Source organism: Scardinius erythrophthalmus (genome assembly GCF_964197995.2).
Source record: "Scardinius erythrophthalmus genome assembly, chromosome: 20".
NCBI classification, from domain to species: Eukaryota; Metazoa; Chordata; class Actinopteri; order Cypriniformes; family Leuciscidae; genus Scardinius; species Scardinius erythrophthalmus.
Genome location: NC_138240.1, coordinates 779,328 through 797,817, shown reverse-complemented (window position 1 = coordinate 797,817; position 18,490 = coordinate 779,328). Strand labels below are relative to the sequence as shown.

The 18,490-nt window shown below is 38.6% G+C and overlaps 2 protein-coding genes across 4 annotated transcripts; one reads left to right on the top strand and one right to left on the bottom strand.

Annotated features, from left to right (window-relative positions):
* Positions 1-2,554: 2,554 nt before the first annotated feature.
* LOC308680424 (uncharacterized protein) lies at positions 2,555-5,635 on the top strand (the record flags this gene model as incomplete). The annotated part of the gene is made up of 5 exons (XM_081348550.1): positions 2,555-2,726; positions 3,497-3,637; positions 4,169-4,253; positions 4,336-4,417; positions 5,013-5,635. The coding sequence occupies 5 exons, from the start codon at positions 2,555-2,557 to the stop codon at positions 5,322-5,324; spliced, it is 792 nt and encodes a 263-aa protein (XP_081204676.1). The 3' UTR covers positions 5,325-5,635.
* A 3,138-nt stretch (positions 5,636-8,773) lies between these two features.
* Positions 8,774-17,889, bottom strand: nudt12 (nudix (nucleoside diphosphate linked moiety X)-type motif 12). Of its 3 annotated transcripts, none has more exons than XM_081348460.1 (7): positions 17,775-17,889; positions 16,148-16,368; positions 14,532-15,073; positions 13,837-14,004; positions 13,639-13,752; positions 12,563-12,762; positions 8,774-10,823 (listed from the first exon to the last, which is right to left on the bottom strand). In XM_081348460.1, the coding sequence occupies exons 2-7, from the start codon at positions 16,333-16,335 to the stop codon at positions 10,713-10,715; spliced, it is 1,323 nt and encodes a 440-aa protein (XP_081204586.1). In that variant the 5' UTR covers positions 16,336-16,368; positions 17,775-17,889; the 3' UTR covers positions 8,774-10,712. The 3 variants fall into 3 exon arrangements, with proteins under 3 accessions (XP_081204586.1, XP_081204587.1, XP_081204585.1); XM_081348461.1 differs by having other exon boundaries at positions 16,148-16,387; positions 17,775-17,875; XM_081348459.1 differs by having other exon boundaries at positions 16,148-16,357; positions 17,775-17,872.
* Positions 17,890-18,490: the final 601 nt, after the last annotated feature.

Below are 18,490 nucleotides of genomic sequence, written 5' to 3'. Positions count from 1 at the left end.
AGATGCACTTTTATGATGATAGATGCACTTTATGATGGACAGATGCACTTTAATGATGATAGATGCACTTTAATGATGATAGATGCACTTTAATGATGACAGATGCACTTTATGATGGACAGATGCACTTTTATGATGGATAGATGCACTTTAATGATGGACAGATGCACTTTATGATGGACAGATGCACTTTATGATGGATAGATGCACTTTATGATGGATAGATGCACTTTAATGATGGACAGATGCACTTTATGATGGATAGATGCACTTTAATGATGGACAGATGCACTTTTATGATGGATAGATGCACTTTATGATGGATAGATGCACTTTATGATGGATAGATGCACTTTATGATGGACAGATGCACTTTTATGATGGACAGATGCACTTTAATGATGATAGATGCACTTTTATGATGGACAGATGCACTTTTATGATGGATAGATGCACTTTTATGATGGATAGATGCACTTTTATGATGGATAGATGCACTTTATGATGGATAGATGCACTTTATGATGGACAGATGCACTTTTATGATGGACAGATGCACTTTAATGATGATAGATGCACTTTTATGATGGACAGATGCACTTTTATGATGGATAGATGCACTTTTATGATGGATAGATGCACTTTTATGATGGATAGATGCACTTTTATTATGAACAGATGCACTTTTCTGATGGACAGATGCACTTTTATTATTTTTAAGAGCCAGGACATTTAGAATTCGTCTGAAATTTTAATTTAATATTAAAATTTAATGTATTATTTTAATTTAATACTGTGAAGCTGCTTTGTTACAATCTGTATTGTGAAAAGCGCTATACAAATATACTTGACTTGACTTGAAAGAAGAATGTCATATACACCTGGGATGACATGAGGATGAGTAAATCATGGGCTAATTTGAACTATCCCTTTAAAAACAAATAAGAATTGGGCCTACATAAATAAGATGATACACAGATGTGTGAATGTGTGTGTATTAGTCTGTATGATGCAGTGTTTTGTGAGTTGTGTAAGGATCTGGATCGTGTTCCCTCAGATGTGCGTTCGGTGAAGGCTCTCTGGGTTTATTCTGACGGCTCCTCGCTGCGGATCCGATGGGATCGTGACGTCACTCGTGTAAACGTCAGCGAGTTCGCCATCGGATGGAGCGCCGTCACGGACCCCAGACACACACACTGGCAGCGAGTCGACGGATCCACGTTCAAAGCCCATCTCACAGGTCTGGGATTATAAAACATGTGAAACGAAGACATATAACAATATTACACACATTTAATCCAACAAGCAAAATAAACAAGCATTGATATCTAATGCATTATGTGTTATTTTAGAGCATTGATATTTACAATATGGTTTTATTTGTTAACATTAGTTGGCTGCATTAGTTAACATGAATTAACATGAACAGCATTTATTAATGTTAATGTTAATGTTACTCTCAACATTTACTAATACATTATTAAGATCAAACATTTTGATGATTTCATTCATTAAACAATCAGATTTTTATTGACTAACTTTAATAAATACTGTAAGACTATATTGCACATTGTCAGTTCATGCATTAACTTTTGTTAAATAGAATATAAAGTGTTACCAAGATTTTTAACATTGTAACATTATTTGGCTTATAAAGTCGTGTCAAAAAAAAACAAAATTCTCATTACTGAAAGGTGAAAATATCTTTTCATTATTGAAGTTGTTCTATTTTGATTTAAAGAATAAATTAATGTATTACCGTATTTTGTTCACTGCAATCAAGTAAAAATGACATTATTGATGTACATTACTTCTTTAGCGGACACTTTTATGTAAAGTGACTTCGAAATGAGGAAAATTCAACACGCAATTAATCTTACAGTAATGAAAATCTAAGGAGAATCTTCTAAAAATCATTTCACTGCAAAAAATGCATTATTCCTCAGTGTTTCTGTTTTCCAGCACAAATATCCAAACATTCTTAAATCAAGACACATTTACTAGAGAAGAAGCAAAATGACTGAAGATATTAAGTCTAATTTCATGAAAAATGTATCAAAATTAATGCTTAAAACAAGAACAAATATCTGCCAATGCGGTCAGAAAAATAGTTTATTTATAGCGTTTATTAAAGTTTATTTTTCTGACTCCATTGCCTGATATTTGTTCTTGTTTTAAGCAAAAAAATTATTTTTCAGACTTAATATCTCCAGTCATTTCTCTTCTCCAGTAAATGCATCTCGAATTAAGAATGTTGGGATATTTGTGCTGGAGAACAAGTGAAAAATACTGAGGAATAACAGTGTTGTGTTAATGTGACCTGGATATGATTTCTTGATATTCTCATAAACATATGAAAAGCTTATTTATAACATAAATTTGCATCTAAATCTAATCTCATGTTGTGGAAGGCCTCAAACAGGACGAGATCTACAACATCAGCGTGTTTCCCGTCTACGGCTCTCTCTGTGGGCCTCAGACCTCCATCTCTGCCGATCTAGAACACGGAGGTAAAGGACGACGCACGTATAAAAGCTTCACAAGCTATTGACGGATGTTGAGTTATATCCTCTTACTCTGCTCAGCTCTGTTGGATGTGGGGGGGTTTCGTCTGGTGAACGTGTCGCGCTCGTCTCTGGCGGTGCAGTGGACGTGGAAGGAGGCGAAGTCGAGAGTAAGAGTGCTTCAGTACAAGCTCGTGCTGAGAGGAGAACATGGAACTGAGTGTAAGTCAGTCTGGAGTCAAGTCCCCTCATTTATACAGCGCTTTAGACAATATTCATATCAAACTGAGTGTAAGTCAGTCTGGAGAGAATCTCATTCTGTTATCGTGGGTCAAAATGACCCGAAGCCCTAAAATTCAACTTTTTTTTTTATTTCATTTTGATAATATTTTTTCTATTTTTAAATGCATTTTTTTTTACCTTTAAATTTCTAGATTTGATCAATAAATAAAACATAAATAGTCATTTAAGCACATACCTCACATTCTTTCAACTTAAATTCAAAATAACTAAATTTCATGCATAACCCTTTTAATTCAGCTCAAAATATCTTGCATTGTGTGTCTTTGCCGACCTCTTGTGTGAAAATAATAATAATATATGATATTTCATGACTCTATATGGCGTAAATGAGCTGTTCCCTTTGGGTCCTAAAGTCAGTTTCTCTTCAGTATGCATTCAGAGACACATGTAGACATTATAAAATCATTTTTTGGTAACGTTTAGCATTTTTAGTTTGAATTTTGTGCTTTTTTAGGTTTTTCTATGTGTACTGAAGCATTCCATTCATTCCTAATGGGGTCAAAATGACCCGTGAGAGACGGATTTGTTACTTTTTAAAATTTCACCCACAAAACTATCCAACAAAACAGAAGTCCTGGGGTCTTGAACCCCTCTGATGAACTCAATAACAAAAAATAAAAAACATTTCTGGGTCAAAATGAGCCGAGGGAAGGATGAGGGTTTAATCTCTCACTGTTTTGTTCTCTCAGCTCTCCCAGTCTTCCCAGATCAACATCAGCACTCGTTCCTCCAGCTCCATCCAAACACCAGATACTCCGTCTGCATTCATGGAGAAACTGAGACCGGGAACTTCTCAAAGGCCAGTCTGGACGTCAGCACACCACTGATAGGTCAGAGATGTTCTACAGACCATGATCGACTCTGAGTGTTGTGACGTTTGATGGTGTTTGACTGTTGTAAATCTGACCTGAATGCAGAAACACTGGTTAACCTCGGATGTTTTTCTTGAAATTGTGGGACTGTTTCTCATTTAGGGTCATGAACATGCCTGCAAAGCTTCGACACTCTGATGTGTCGTGTAACGCTTGTACAAAATTTCAATGAAGAGTTTGATTGTAATGGTTGAAGGCAATGCACAAACCCAGAGTTAAAAAGAAAATAATGTATTTTATTATGTCAGTTTCTTAAATATCCTCTGAGGTATATTAATGCACTTATTATGCATTCGCTTTTATTCAAAGAAATGTACGCTGTGTTTATTATTTCATGCATGAGAATCAAATTGCACTGGAAAACAGTGCGACACAACCTCAAGTGTCTTATTGCTTTTAGAAACAGTTCAGAAGACTCAACAGATAGTCATGTTACATCAAACATCATTTGTAAGTCATTCATGCATGCATCTTTCTTTATTTTGTCAGATTATAATGAGTTGATGAGATTTGCCCTTCCAGTGGCTCTCCTGCTTCTCGTCTTTGGGATATTCTCCGTGTCATCAGTGACCGTGTAAGCACCGATCCGATGTGGAAATCAGTCTTTCAGTGTTTGTTGTGGCTCCAGTAATATCTCTATAATCATTTACACACAGATGCAGGAAATACTTCCTCCCTGTCATCGCCAATCCGAGGTTCAGTCTGATCGGACGCTGGCTTCTCAACCCACATCTGCAGGTCACTCTCAATATTTTCCTTTGGTTCGACAATCATTAGTTTTAATTAAAGTTTCCCTATTATGCTATTTAACAGGTTCATACATGCATTCAAGGTCAAAAAACACTAGTTTCCTCATAATCTCCACTGCACATCAGCTCTTTCCTCTCAGTGTCTGAAACGCTTCCATCGAAGATTCAGTCTCTCTAAGCTCCGCCTCTCTGAGAGCTGCTCTGCTCTGATTGGTCAGAAAGCAAACGCTCATTATCATATCTGAATCTCAGCTCTTGATCACAGTGATACGAACAGTAACGATGGCGTGGGTTTTATCGTATCAATCTCAGAAAACAGCGTCTTCTCCACATGAACAACACGAACCAAACTCTTCCAGTCTCGTTTCAGTTCAGAATCACTTCTTTAGGAGACTAAAACTCCATTTATCTAATCTTAATATTAACGTGGCAGAGCTTTTACATTCACAAACCGCTCAGTTACTCACTGCATGAAAGGGAATATCACAAAAAGCATAATAGGGGGGCACTTTTACTGTCTTACCAAAGTAAAATACAGTAAGAAAAGGCAGATTCTGTAGATGATGTGTGTGTGATGTTAACAGGGCAGTGGAAAGATCTGTGTGCTGAAGCTGGAGAGTGTGTTCCCGTTCGACCAAATGACGGAGAAGAACCTCATCCAAGTGGAGCACCGCGTGTCTTTGATATCAGAACACGAGGACAAGATCCCATCACAGATCTGTACGACTCTGTGGAAACACAACTCGGACGCTCACACTCCCGCCAGTCCACCGGAGTACGTCGACTTACCCTTATTAGCTGATCGAACTGATTATGTTCAAAATGGACAAATTGTATTTCACATTTCTGAGAAAACCTCAGACGGAAATCTACATTTTCCGACTGTGATAAACTAGCGATGCTTTTAATCTCGTCTGAATCGACTCAACGGCGGTTTCAGGAGAATCTCACATCACTTGTTTCACATTTGCATTTGTAATATACAATATTTGACGAAGTCGAATCCACATTGTGTGTTAACAGAAGCTGCGGATCTCAACCTGAGGGCCTTACAACAGTTTAAAGCAAGATTATACAAATCTTATTTTATGTTGCTATAATTTTCCAATGTTCCCTTTTAAACTCGTAATTGCACGCTTACATCTCACAATTTTTGTTACATTTTTTTTTTCGCCACAAAATAAATTCACATTTCAATTTAATTCACACTTAATTGTATAGCGTTTTTCATACTCTTTATCTCACAATTCTGACTTTTATCTCGCTCTTGCGAATTTATATCTTACAATTCAGACCTTTTTTCACAATTGCGAGTTTAAATCTCACAACTCTGAGAAAATTCTTTGGAAAAAGGTTTGAATTGTGAGATAAAAAGTAGCAATCACCTTTTTAAACTCGTAATTGCAGGTTTACATCTCACAAAAAAGCCTTGAATTCAGTTTTATCAAATATAAGGCCATATTTAAGACCTTAAATATGAGCTTTTCCGAGAAATTGGAGGAACTTGTGTATGCTGGAACTATATCCCACTCTTCAACAGTAACTTTCTCAAATGTTTACAGAACAAACCCAGTGTTCCTGGATCTTCTTTATTTCTGTTATATTACATGCTAGAAAGTCTAAGGCCTATAATAGCCGTTCAGCAAACCCATCTAATCTGCTGTCTTTTACATGCCAATTACATGCCAATTAATACTGTCAAGTTAGCACTTTTAAACATCCGATCACCTAAAAATAAATCACTTCTAGTCAACGAATTAATAACCACAAACAACCTGGATTTTATGCTTCTAAATGAACTTGGCTTGAAGACACAACAGTCCTCGATGAAACAGCTTTACTTGTATAGTTTACTTGTATGAGTGTCTGCAGAGGTGGGGGTGTAGCTGCGATATTTAAAGATGTCTATCAACGTAAGCAAATATCATTTGGGAATTACCCATCTTTCGAATATCTGGGTATTGTGTTAAAAGGTGCTCCATGCATTTTACTTATTATTTACAGGCCTCCAAAATATTGCCATTGCTGGAGATTTTAATATTGACATAGATAATGCAGAAACCAATAAAGAAATCAAAACTTTTGATCTGACTCAGCATGTACATGGACCCACACACAATCGTGGACACACTCTAGATTTACTTATCAGTAAGGGTCTAAACATTTCATTGATTGTTATTAAGGATGTAGCACTGTCTGATCATTACTGTATTTTCTTTGATATATTGATCTCTCCTGCCACTGAAGCTAGATCTGTGTCTGTCAAGAAGAGATGCTTAAATGAGAACACTAGTGTACTATTTATGACGGCTATATCCTTAACACCAAGCATATCTGCAGACTCTGTTGATTTTCTCCTTGATTCTTTTAACTCAAAAGTTAAAGGTATAATTGATGATATTGCTCCTGTTAAAGTCAGGAAGAAGAGTGGCAGACAAAAGGCACCTTGGAGAAACTCAACAGCAGTGCAAACTATGAAAAGACAATGCAGAAAAGCAGAGTGCATGTGGCGGAAGACTAAACTTGTAGTCCATTATAACATCTACAAAGACAGCCTTCATGCTTTCAATATGGAACTGGGCAAAGCTAGACAGACTTTATTCTCAAATATAAACAGAAACTTAAACAACATACGCACTCTTTTTGCTACTGTAGAGTCTAAAGCCCGATTCGAACGGGACTAGTTTAACATGGACAGGGTAAAGTAATAGTTACCAGAGCTTCTCTGAGATTTTAGTCCCGTCCGAATGTTTATCCCAGTGATCATTGTGGACAATGTCAGTAAAGATTACGGCGACTTTTACCTTCAGTAAAAAGGTCTGGAAAAATTGACCTCGGGTAATACTGATCCCGTGCGAATAGACCCGCTGTCAATATATGTACGTAAATATTCCTTCATTTCCTGTTTTAAAGTAGTTTTCCACGTTTTTTCAAGTATGGAGACGCTTGAAAAAGCATTGAGTTGCGTTCTAGACGCTGGAACGAGTCTGCGGCAAAACTCAAGTGATTTCCGAACACCATTCAGATCCGAAAGAAGATCGAAAGCACTTGTTAGAGCAACATGTCATGCAACTATAGACCGATCTCAAATCTTCCTCGACCTCAGTGCTGCATTTGACACTGTCGATCAAAACACACTTCTGGACAGGCTGGAAAACTGGGTCGGGCTTTCTGGGATAGTCCTAAAATGGTTCAGGTCATACTTACACAGTAAAAAAAAAAGGTGGGTTATTTGTTTAACCCACTCGTTGGGTTACACACATTGGGTCAATATGTTGGGTTATTTTCCAAAAATATTGGGTAATTTTTAAAATCGTTGGGTAATTTCTAGAAATAACCCGACTGTTGGGTTAAATAGTTGGGAAAGTGCTATACCACCCCATAGTTGGGTTATTCGTTGGGTTATTTTTAACCCAACATGTTTAAGTGAGTAGAAGGGAGAGGTTATTATGTGAGTATAGGAGATCATAAGTCTGAGTGGACATCCATGACATGCGGAGTCCCTCAAGGCTCAACTCTTGCGCCACTCCTGTTCAACCTGTACATGCTCCCAATGAGCCAAATAATGAGACAGAACCAGATCTCTTACCACAGCTATGCAGACGACACACAGCTCTACTCAGCCCTATCGCACTGAATTGCCAAAGTGTGATATTTCAATTCCTTTCTATATAAAGCATTTTGAATAACTGTTTTAATTTTCCTCGCATTTATTTTGTGATTATTTTTATTCCTTTCTATGTAAAGCCCTTTGAATTGCCATAGTGTATGAAATGTGCTTTATAAATAAACTCGCCTTGCCTTATTTTAATTTATTTTCTGACTTTTTGAAGAGCCATGATTTCCAATAGTCTTTAATCAAGGAAGCTTTATTCTATAAGTGTGATTTCTTGAGCTGGAAATTAATAACATTTTTATATTTTTATAATGAATGCACATTTTTCTAGTCATGCCAAGCTCTAAAAATCTTTTATCGTGTAGAAATCTTTGAAAATTGTTGTATACAAACAGTATGTATAGAAAAATACATACATTTCATCATGCGTCTCCATCTAGACTTCAGCTTTTTCATTATTTAAATCATGGTTCGTTGAACCTGTAAGGCCCGCTGTATTGGTCCAATCAGCCGGTTCGCCAATACACGGGGAAGGTCTCACGTGTTCTGTCCTCACTCATGCAAAGTATTGGTTGGTTAAATTTGTAATATATTAATCATATATTTACTTGTTTATTTCATCTGACTCCATAAATGAAAGGTTTTAATAATATCTGTGCCTCACTAAAAGTGAGCTAATGTTTGACTATTCCGTTTAACTCTTCAATGAAAATAATGTCAAAGTCAGTTAGAATAATCAAATGTAACAATTTATTATGTCAGGTAAATGTATCATGCCAATTTCATAATCAGTTCAGAGATAATCGATACAAAACATCAAATGCTCTGGAATAGAGAGAAGATGCAAACCCAACTTTAAGAGAGATCTCTCTCTCAGCCTCACGGGCCGACCTGAAGAGCAGAAAAGGCCCGATCTCTCTGCTGCATCTCCTTATATACACAAACCTTTCACAGGGAAACATGTACTAACAAAAGAAATTTGCATGCAGTGGTCGCACCTTCATGGGGGTGGGTGACCATTTGCTTGAGAGACCACCTTCCTTTGTAAGTCAGTTATCCATAAACTCTTAAAGGTCCCGTTCTTCGTGATCCCATGTTTCAAACTTTAGTTAGTGTGTAATGTTGTTGTTAGAGTATAAATAATATCTATAAAATTATAAAGCTCAAAGTTCAATGCCAAGCGAGATATTTTATTTCACATTAGTCGCCTACATCGAACGGCCCGTTTGGACTACACCCCTCTACTTCCTTCTTTAATGACGTCAGGAGAACAGTTTTTGACTAAGCTCCGCCCACAGGAATGCTCCCTCAACTCTACCGAAATTCGTTTATGTACTTGCGCACTTCTTATAACTTACTGGAGTAAAACTGACGCTTTATCTTTTGTGTGATGTACAATAAACTTTATTAAACTCATCAGTATATGTTTGATCATCATTCAGACAGCAGACTTGTAGGCTATTAATAAATAATGGATACATACAAGCAGATGACAAATACGTTATAATAACCGTAATTAAACTACTAAACTAAACCTGTTCCATCTCTATACAGCACTCTGACTCTGTAGGCATTATTGTCCGACTCGAAATGAACGCCGTTACTGAGAGTTTCTGATATTATCATCATTCCGTGAGATGAATTTTTCCTGACAGACTGAGCGCGAGCTCGTGAGGCTCCGCCCCCTGTGCCGTCCAGCAGCAGCTCATTTGCATTTAAAGGGCACACACTGAAACAGCGCGTTTTTCTGAGCCCCCAAAAATGACAATTTAAACATGCTGTAAAAAATGATCTGTTGGGTATTATGAGCTGAAACTTCACATACACACTCTGGGGACATCAGAGACTTATTTTACATCTTGTGAAAAGGGGCATAATGCGGGACCTTTAAAAATCTTATTACCTTTTATTTTATCTATCTGGATATGAGATATCTGTACCACTCACACTGTGACATTTTAAATGATACCAAACATGATAAATACTCTGTGTTAATCATTCACATTAAACTATACATTTTCTTGGTAATTCAGGTGAATCATCTGAGCATGAGAGAGAGGGGGTGAGGGAGAGGGAACGAGATGTAGATTCGGATGACTCAGAGGTGAGACTCGTCTCAATGGTGCATGAGGGCCAGTTCAAATGGTAATCTCCAGAGGTCCTTTTGTCCTCTCAGGGTCTGGTCATCCCCGAAACAGACTGTCTGGAATTCCCTAATTTATCAATTCTTACAAACCATTTCAGAAACATGATTTAAATAATGAAAAAGCTGAAGTGTAGACGCATGATGAAATGTATGTATTTTACAGTTACAGTATTGTGCAATATCAGTCATGGTGTTTCCTGTTTGCAACAGCGTGTGTGTTAAAATACACAGAATTGTATGAATTTCAAAGTTTGACTTCTCATGGTAAATCGTTTAAAGTCTGAGTTTATTTGTGTTACTCTTCACGATGCAGAGTGTGTTTCAGTCAGAGATGAACATGTTGGTCAGAATCTGGTGCTTTTAATGATTACAATGTAAGGATATCGAACACTTTCTGCTGTCGTGTCATGATTTTACTTTAATTTCACTTCTATAATCTCTAAAGTTCAGCCGCTTGATTCAGTTCAGAAGAAGCTGGGTAAATCATTGTGATTAGTAGATCCGTGTGGAGCATGAGGAGGTTCAGAGGTTTGCGTTGAAGCCGGTCCAGTGTTTGAGCAGGAGGTGTGCGATGGCCTGTCGGGGGGGCATGTTGAAAACCGCACGCTTGTCTTTCACCAGAGCGTCGATCACCTGAACAGAGGAAAGCGTTGGGATGGCTCTGTTATTTAGTGATGGCAATTTCAAAACACTGCTTCATGAAGCTTCCAAACAGTGACGAATCTTTTGTTCCAAATCACTGGAATCACGTGACTCTGGCTGTTCGATACACGCTCCGAGCGTCACGTGATGTCAGCAAACGAGGCTTCATTACGTCATAACCGTTTTGAAACGTTTCAAAACAAATGGAAAGTTCAATGGCTCAGCGCTGGGGACGATGATCTGTCACTGAGAACCAATGAACATGTGTCTGTGGGCTTTACCTCGTCTCTGATCAGTTTTATACAGTTGTAGACATTTTAATTAGACATTAGTATATTAAGATGAATAATGCTAGTCAGGGCCGTTTCTAGGCATAGGCAAACTAGGCGGTCGCCTAGGGCGCAAACAGCTGGGGGGCGCCAGTGAGAGCCCCCACCCCACCAAGAGATTTTTTTTCTCACCCTGGCGAGTGGAAGAAAATCCTTTTTTTTTACATTTCCGATAATGAAGCGTATATTTTTTCACTAAGTGCCTGTCTTTTTGGCAAAAAGACGCCCACTTCTTAATATCTACAGTGGCATAGGTCGTAAGGCGTGAGGTGCTTGAAAGTAGCTTTTGATGCGTTCGACCCGAGTTCGAATCCGCCTTTTGCCTAACTCGCTCTTCTCCCCTTTCCCAAGACATGAGATGTAAAAGTTATAGCCTAGCATAAAGGTCTCTAGCGTTACATTTTGTCAACGAACTAAAATCGAAATCGTGATATGGCTTTGTGCCTTTATAAAACAGCACAAGACTTTAATTAAGTAGCCTATATAGGCATTCTGTTTGTGCTGCGTGATTTAAAGAAAAGTGCGCACTTTGCTCATGCGATCAGGTGTTTTTCTCCAAAATAAAAGCTCAAGGGTTTATTTCTTGCAACTTGCAAGTGAAAAAATTAGGACAAAAGTATTGTAATTTTCCTATACTATAGTAGGCTATAATGTAAAATATACTTACTGTATATAATTTATACAGTACATATTATTGGCTATATGGATTTTACGTCATAAGAATACTTAAAAATCATAAACACCAGTGATAATGTAATGTAGATTGAGACTCTATATCATAACTAAGATGTTTGAGCCCTTTAGTGTCCAGGTACAAGTCAATGTTTTTTCTTTGTTCAATGTGCACAGTTCATGGGTTGAAGCTCTTAATTTTTAGCTCTCAAAGTGCACCAGATTGATGCATTAATTTAACCTTAAAATGTACAAAATTTTCTAGCGGGGGAGCATGCCCCCGAAACCCCCTAGAGGGACAGGGGTCCACACAACATAGTTTCACAAAATCCTATGGGAGAGAACGATCATTTATTAATTAATTTATTACCTACTCCAGCATAGTGCAACAACAAAGTCCTTTTTAAGTGAGTAAAACTGTTAATGCCAAATTACAATATATAATTTTTATATATAATATATAAATATATTTATATATTTATAAATATATATAAATGGGGGGGGGGGGGGGTGCTCAATAGGAATCTTGCCTAGGGTGCCAAAAAGGCTAGAAACGGCCCTGATGCTAGTTAATAGTCTGTTACTGGTCTGTTTAGCTGAGCCATTCATAGAACAAACAAAACAAACCCTGACAACTGATAAAAGAACATATAAAGACTTGATAATCTTTTTAGATGATTAGATCATTGAGTTCCAGTGTGTGTGTGTGTGTGTGTGTGAGCGACGCACCTGTTGGCGTGTGAACCAGCGCGCCTCTTCGATCTCGTTCCCGTCCGCCGTGACGTCAGTGGTCAGAGCGACGCAGTGGCAGCCAATCATCAGGCAGGAGGGCATCGGCCAGGCCTGACTCGACAGGTACTGCACGGGTCCCACCTGAACACCACTCTCCTCCAGAACCTCCCGCCTCACCGCAGACTCCAGCGCCTCACCTGAGCCGCACACATGATCGTCAGCAGCCAATCACACGCAGAACATTCTTTCAGATACACTTTTATCAGCACTTTTATGATGGACAGATGCACTTTGATCTGTAAGAATCTATGAATTCACACTCATTTTAGACTTTTCTTCAGAAAATTCTCTAGAAAAAGTCAGAATTGCGCGATAATGTTACCATTTCAAACTTGTAATTGCATTTCAGTTCGATTCACAGTTTTTATTGTATAGCATTTTTAACCTCGCAATTCGGACTTTTTATCTCACACTTGTGAATTTATATCTTACAATTCTTACAATACAAGTCTAATTGGTAATAAATATCTTAAAGGTGCAGTGTGTAATTTTTAGCGGCATCTAGTGGTGAGGTTGTGAACTGCACCCAACAGAAGTTACGGTGGCCGACAGGAAGTGATGTCGTCGTCTGAGACCGCAGAGATTAGCCAGTTAAACAATGAGGTTTCTTTACAAAGATAAATTAAGGAATTAGGTTTACTTAATTATTCAGTAAAACGATGTTATTGCGAATGTTATTGTGACTTGTTCATCATTGTGTCAGTGTTTATTCGCTGACTTTAGCTCGCTTCTTTACACGAAGAACAACATAGTGACGAAACGTGTTTGTCCGTTCAGGGCCACCGTAGAAACATGTGGATGTAAGCGGACCCGCGGTGTGTGTAGAGAGAAACGCCTCATTCTAAGCTAATAAACACACAACGCTTCATTATGTAAGCTCTTTATACACCACTGACAACACAGTTATGTGTCTGATAGTGCATTTCTGTCAACAGATCCTCCTCAATATTACACACTGCAGCTTTAAATGGCATAAGAGAAGTATGGAAGCTTAAGATTTGGGTTTCAGATACCTGGCTCCACGAACCCGGCGAGGCACGAGAACAGTCCTGGAGGAAAGGTCTTCTTGCGTCCCAGCAGACACTGATTCCCATCGGGATGAAGGACTAACATGATCACCACCGGATCTGGAAGTGCAGATGGACAAGCCAGACGTGTGAAAGATCATATTCCCCGAGCTCCGGCTGAGCCGTAATTGGGAGTTTACTTGCCAACTCTGGGATAACAGGTGTTGTGGACGCCCTGGAGACTTCTGCAGCCTGCTCTCAAACAGGTCCTCTTGTAGCCGGCCTCCTCTACTTTAGTGGCGCTGCCACACGTCGGGCAGAACCGGTACCGGCTGTGCCACGCGAGAACGGATCTGGCCTGAGCCACGACGCCTGTGTGTGAAAGCATGATTCATGTAATAAATAAAGCACATCTTACATCATAAACTATATTTACAGCCAAACCAAAACTTATTCGGACACCAGATATCATTTTCACTAGTGTGATCAGGACACTATAGTTCATTTCTGTAAGTGAGGAGAGCAAAATAAAGTAAACTGTGACATATTATACCCAAATATTCTTCATCCAGTGACTACCAGTGACATTATCCACACTTTGAGCTGATCATGTTTTGCTGAAGTGTGTTTTCTTTAATTGCTAATGCTCTTTTACACACAGACTGAACACAATGAAGCATTGCTTGGTGATTGGTTGAGCTAAACTGGTATTATCTAATTGTGTAGTTAATTATTATTGTTTTATATATATTATTTGGGTGTAATATGTCACAGTTTACTTTATTTTGCTCTCCTCACTTACAGAAATGAACTATAGTGTCCTGATCACACTAGTGAAACAACATCAAAATCTGGTGTCTGAATAAGTATTGGTTTGACTGTGAGTTCAGGAATCCCACCTGCATCATCGTCACTCAGCCTCAAAAGTCCCGGCATCGCTCCCGGAAGGAAAAAACAACTGGGATCTTCAGCTTTCAGGAATTCTGTAGGATCGTCCTCAGTATCGAGAGCGAACCACGCCAGCAGATTATCCTCCTTCTCCTCCTTCTCCTGTCTCTCCACTCCGAGGAAAACCACCACCGTGTCTCCGTTCTTCAGCAGCTCCTGGACTCGCGGCGCTCTGAGTTTCCAGAGCCGGGTTTCTCCCGCTCCCGACGACACCAGAGGATTCAGCTTGTGGAAGAGCAGGAACACCGAGTCTGGAGAAGCTCGTTTGGAGTCGAGCCACTCCGAGTCGCTCCGCTTGACGCTCATTCTGTCCAGAAACTCCCGGTTGAAGAACGTGTCCGGCTCTTCCCCGGCGGGGGCGGGAAGAAGCCGACGGAGATCGGGAACGGCATCGGGAACGCTGGCCAACAGACGGGCGATGTGTCGGTGACCCCAGAACTGAGCCACATCTGCTGCCGTCTGACCCGAGCGGTTTGTGCCGCTAGTGTCGCATCTGAGAGAAAGAGACGATAATCTCAGGGCGAGAGTGAAGTTAAAGATAATCTGCATATTGTGCTTCATGTAAAGTCAGATTAAACGAGTCGTTCACCTCAGGATTAAAGTTTCCTGATAGTTTATTCTGCCGCACGCCATCCAAGATGTTCATGTCTTTCTTACTTCAGCGGAAAAGAAATGAAGGTTTTGAGGAAAACACTCCAGGATGTTCCTCCATATAGTGTCTTCAATGGGGTCCAACGGGTCGAAGGTCCAGATGTGAGTTTCAGTGCAGCTTCAAAGTCTCGACACGATCCAGCCGAGGAATAAGAGTCTCATCTGGACAAACCAGCGGACATTTTAGAACTAAATACACATTTATATACTTTATAACCACTAATGCTGGTCTTGCTCTCGCTGTGATGCGACACACATTACGTAATCAGGGTGAAAGGTCAAGCATGTTCCGGTTCAGAAATGTAAGGAAGAGCGAAAAACTCCATCTCAGTTTCTCCTCCAACTTCAAAATCGCCCGACATCGTTATTTTACTTTTTATTTATTTTCATAAATGGCATTTGACTTAATGTTTACACAGCGAACATGCAAACACTGGGTCTGTTCTTCCCCCACGTCACGCTTGACTTTTCACCCTGATTACGTAATGTGTGTCGCATCACAGCGAGAGCAAGACGAGCATCTGTAGGTTAAAAGTATATAAATGTGTATTTAGTTCTAAAATGTCGGCTGGTTTGTCCAGATGAGACTCTTATTCCTCGGCTGGATCGTGTCGAGACTTTGAAGCTGCACTGAAACTCACATCTGGACCTTCGACCCGTTGGACCCCATTGAAGACACTATATGGAGGAACATCCTGGAGTGTTTTCCTCAAAAACCTTCATTTCTTTTCCACTGAAGAAAGAAACACATGAACATCTCGGATGACGTTGGGGAGAATAAACTATCAGGAAGACTCCTTTAATATGGAGGCCCTAATGGGACATATGCATATTTCAATGCTTTTGCGTTCCCCTGAGAAACTGCGTTGAGTATTAATGCTCTCTCCTCTAGTTCGGGCAGGTGTTGGTCTCTCACCCGTGGGACAGTAAGACTTTGGCCACGTCGAAGTGTCCGTTTCTGGCGGCCAGCATTAGGGCGGTCCAGCCCTGCTCTCCTCGCTGGTTCAGGAGCTCTGCGGACCGAGACATCAGGACCGACACCGTCTCCACATCTCCTCGAGACGAGGCGTCCAGGAACCGCGCCAGCAGCTCGTCTGAGAACATCTCTGGGAACGCTAGCGGGAAACTGACACCCCACTGAGTTTCATCAGCACAACTTTACAATAAAGTCCCATTAGTTCACATTCACACATGCATTGCTCTGATGTTAACAAATGAATCCTTCAAGTAAAGTGTTACAGAAAATTTTAAGGTAAAATTATGCATAATTTTACTAATATGCATGTATATCTATATAAAACTCCACAAGGTGAGCGTATCTATATTAACATTATTCATTTAAAATAATTATGCATAATTACATGCTAAACCAAACCCTATAGTAAGTACATGTAGTTAATAATTATTACACAGTTCTTAAATGCATAATTACACTGTAACACGAATACCTTAAAATAAAGGGTTAAGGTGATGTAGTTACATTGTACTTACTCAAATGAGTACTAAGGATGCACAAATATGAAAATTTTGGCCGATATCAAAAACCGATAATTCTTTATATTTGAAAGCCAATAACCGACATATATTCGCTGATAAATCTAAATCCAAATTTTTAGATCATTTATTAGAGTATGGTTACAAAAACAAAAGTCTCACCATTAAAAGCCACGTCCCAAACACACAATTATAATTATGTCCTCATTATAATTTTATATAGCCGATATGACACATGTTGCATTTCACTGTATTTTCCTTTTTTGAAGTGATTCCAATCATATTTCAAGCAACTCAAACCCATCATGTTGAACAGTGCGCATCTGAAGGAGATAATACATTATTTATCGGCTTTAATATATCGGCCACATTTTCTTATCAGGCCGATAACGATAACATTAAAAATGAACATATATCGGCGATACCAATATATCTTGCATCCCTAATAAGTACTGAGTATTATTAATTAATTAAGTTACGGTTGTGGTTTAGTTTAGGGTTAGTTTCTTGTAATTATGCATAATTTACTGTTATGACTACAGTAAGTACATGTAGTAACGTGTAACTACATCACCTTCAAATAAAGTGTTCCCAATGCGTTTATCATTTTAAGCAAAAACTTTAATTTACTTACATTTTTACAATTTATAAAGCAAGTTTTATTTAATTAATTTGGCTGTAAATCACTATTGAGGAAACATCATAGTTAACAAAATATTTTCTAAGAACGTTTTTATAATGTTCCCATTAAGTTATAATATGTAATAATAATAATGTAATATGAAATAGATATTGAATCTGGATCATCATTGGATAGCCTATTGGAAATATATTTATATCCATTTATTTCTGTATTTCAGATTGATTATGTCAGTCCAGAAGCTTATATTCAGTTCTTTTCGTCTGTTTTGCGCAAAAGTAAATTTGATCAATAACACGATAAACGATGACTGTTATATTTTATCATCTGACATTCCTCTACATAACAACAATATAGTGTTTATGCATTTTATTATTTATTAAAATTGCCAGAAAATATAATTACTCACCAGACAATCTGTTAATTTATTTCAGAGGTTGGGTTGAAGTTCAGAGTGATTTTGATGTTTTGTAACGCGTCTGTTTGCCTGTCGCTCGGTTATGACGCACTGAAGCGCCTGTGATATTCTCCTGCGCAAGCGCGACACCTAGTGGAGAGAAGCGGTAATTACAGCACACTGTAAAGTTTGGCCAGTCACAGACTGAATTTAATTCTCATATTCCTCAAAACCAGTAAATCAACAGGTTTCTGTCTAAATACTTTAAATTAATTTTGTAGACAAACATATATAATACCTATACAACTCTGTGACATGTTTTTATTTTAAATAAAAAATGTTTTTCATGTAGAAGTTTTAGTGGATGTTAATGTTGAAGGAAAGCGAGGTCGATCACACAGATCTGCACTCATTCTTTTTCTCTTTCCTATTTGCAGTTCTAACTTTTGCAAAAAAAATAGACAAAATACAGATTCCTAACAGAAGATGTTTTGTCTGGTATCAATAACCAGTCAATCCTGTGAACAGCGAGTGTTTCTGATAACTATAAATAGCTAATCTTCTATCATCTATCATGAGTTCGACAGAGAGAGCCAGGAAGAGCAGAAGCAGGAGCCGAAGTGATGTTAAATTAGTAGAGTTGGTTTATTGAATAATCTTAGTTGCGCATGTTTCGTCTGACCAGTACAAACTCAACAAGTGTGTTATTACACCAAAGCACAAGAACT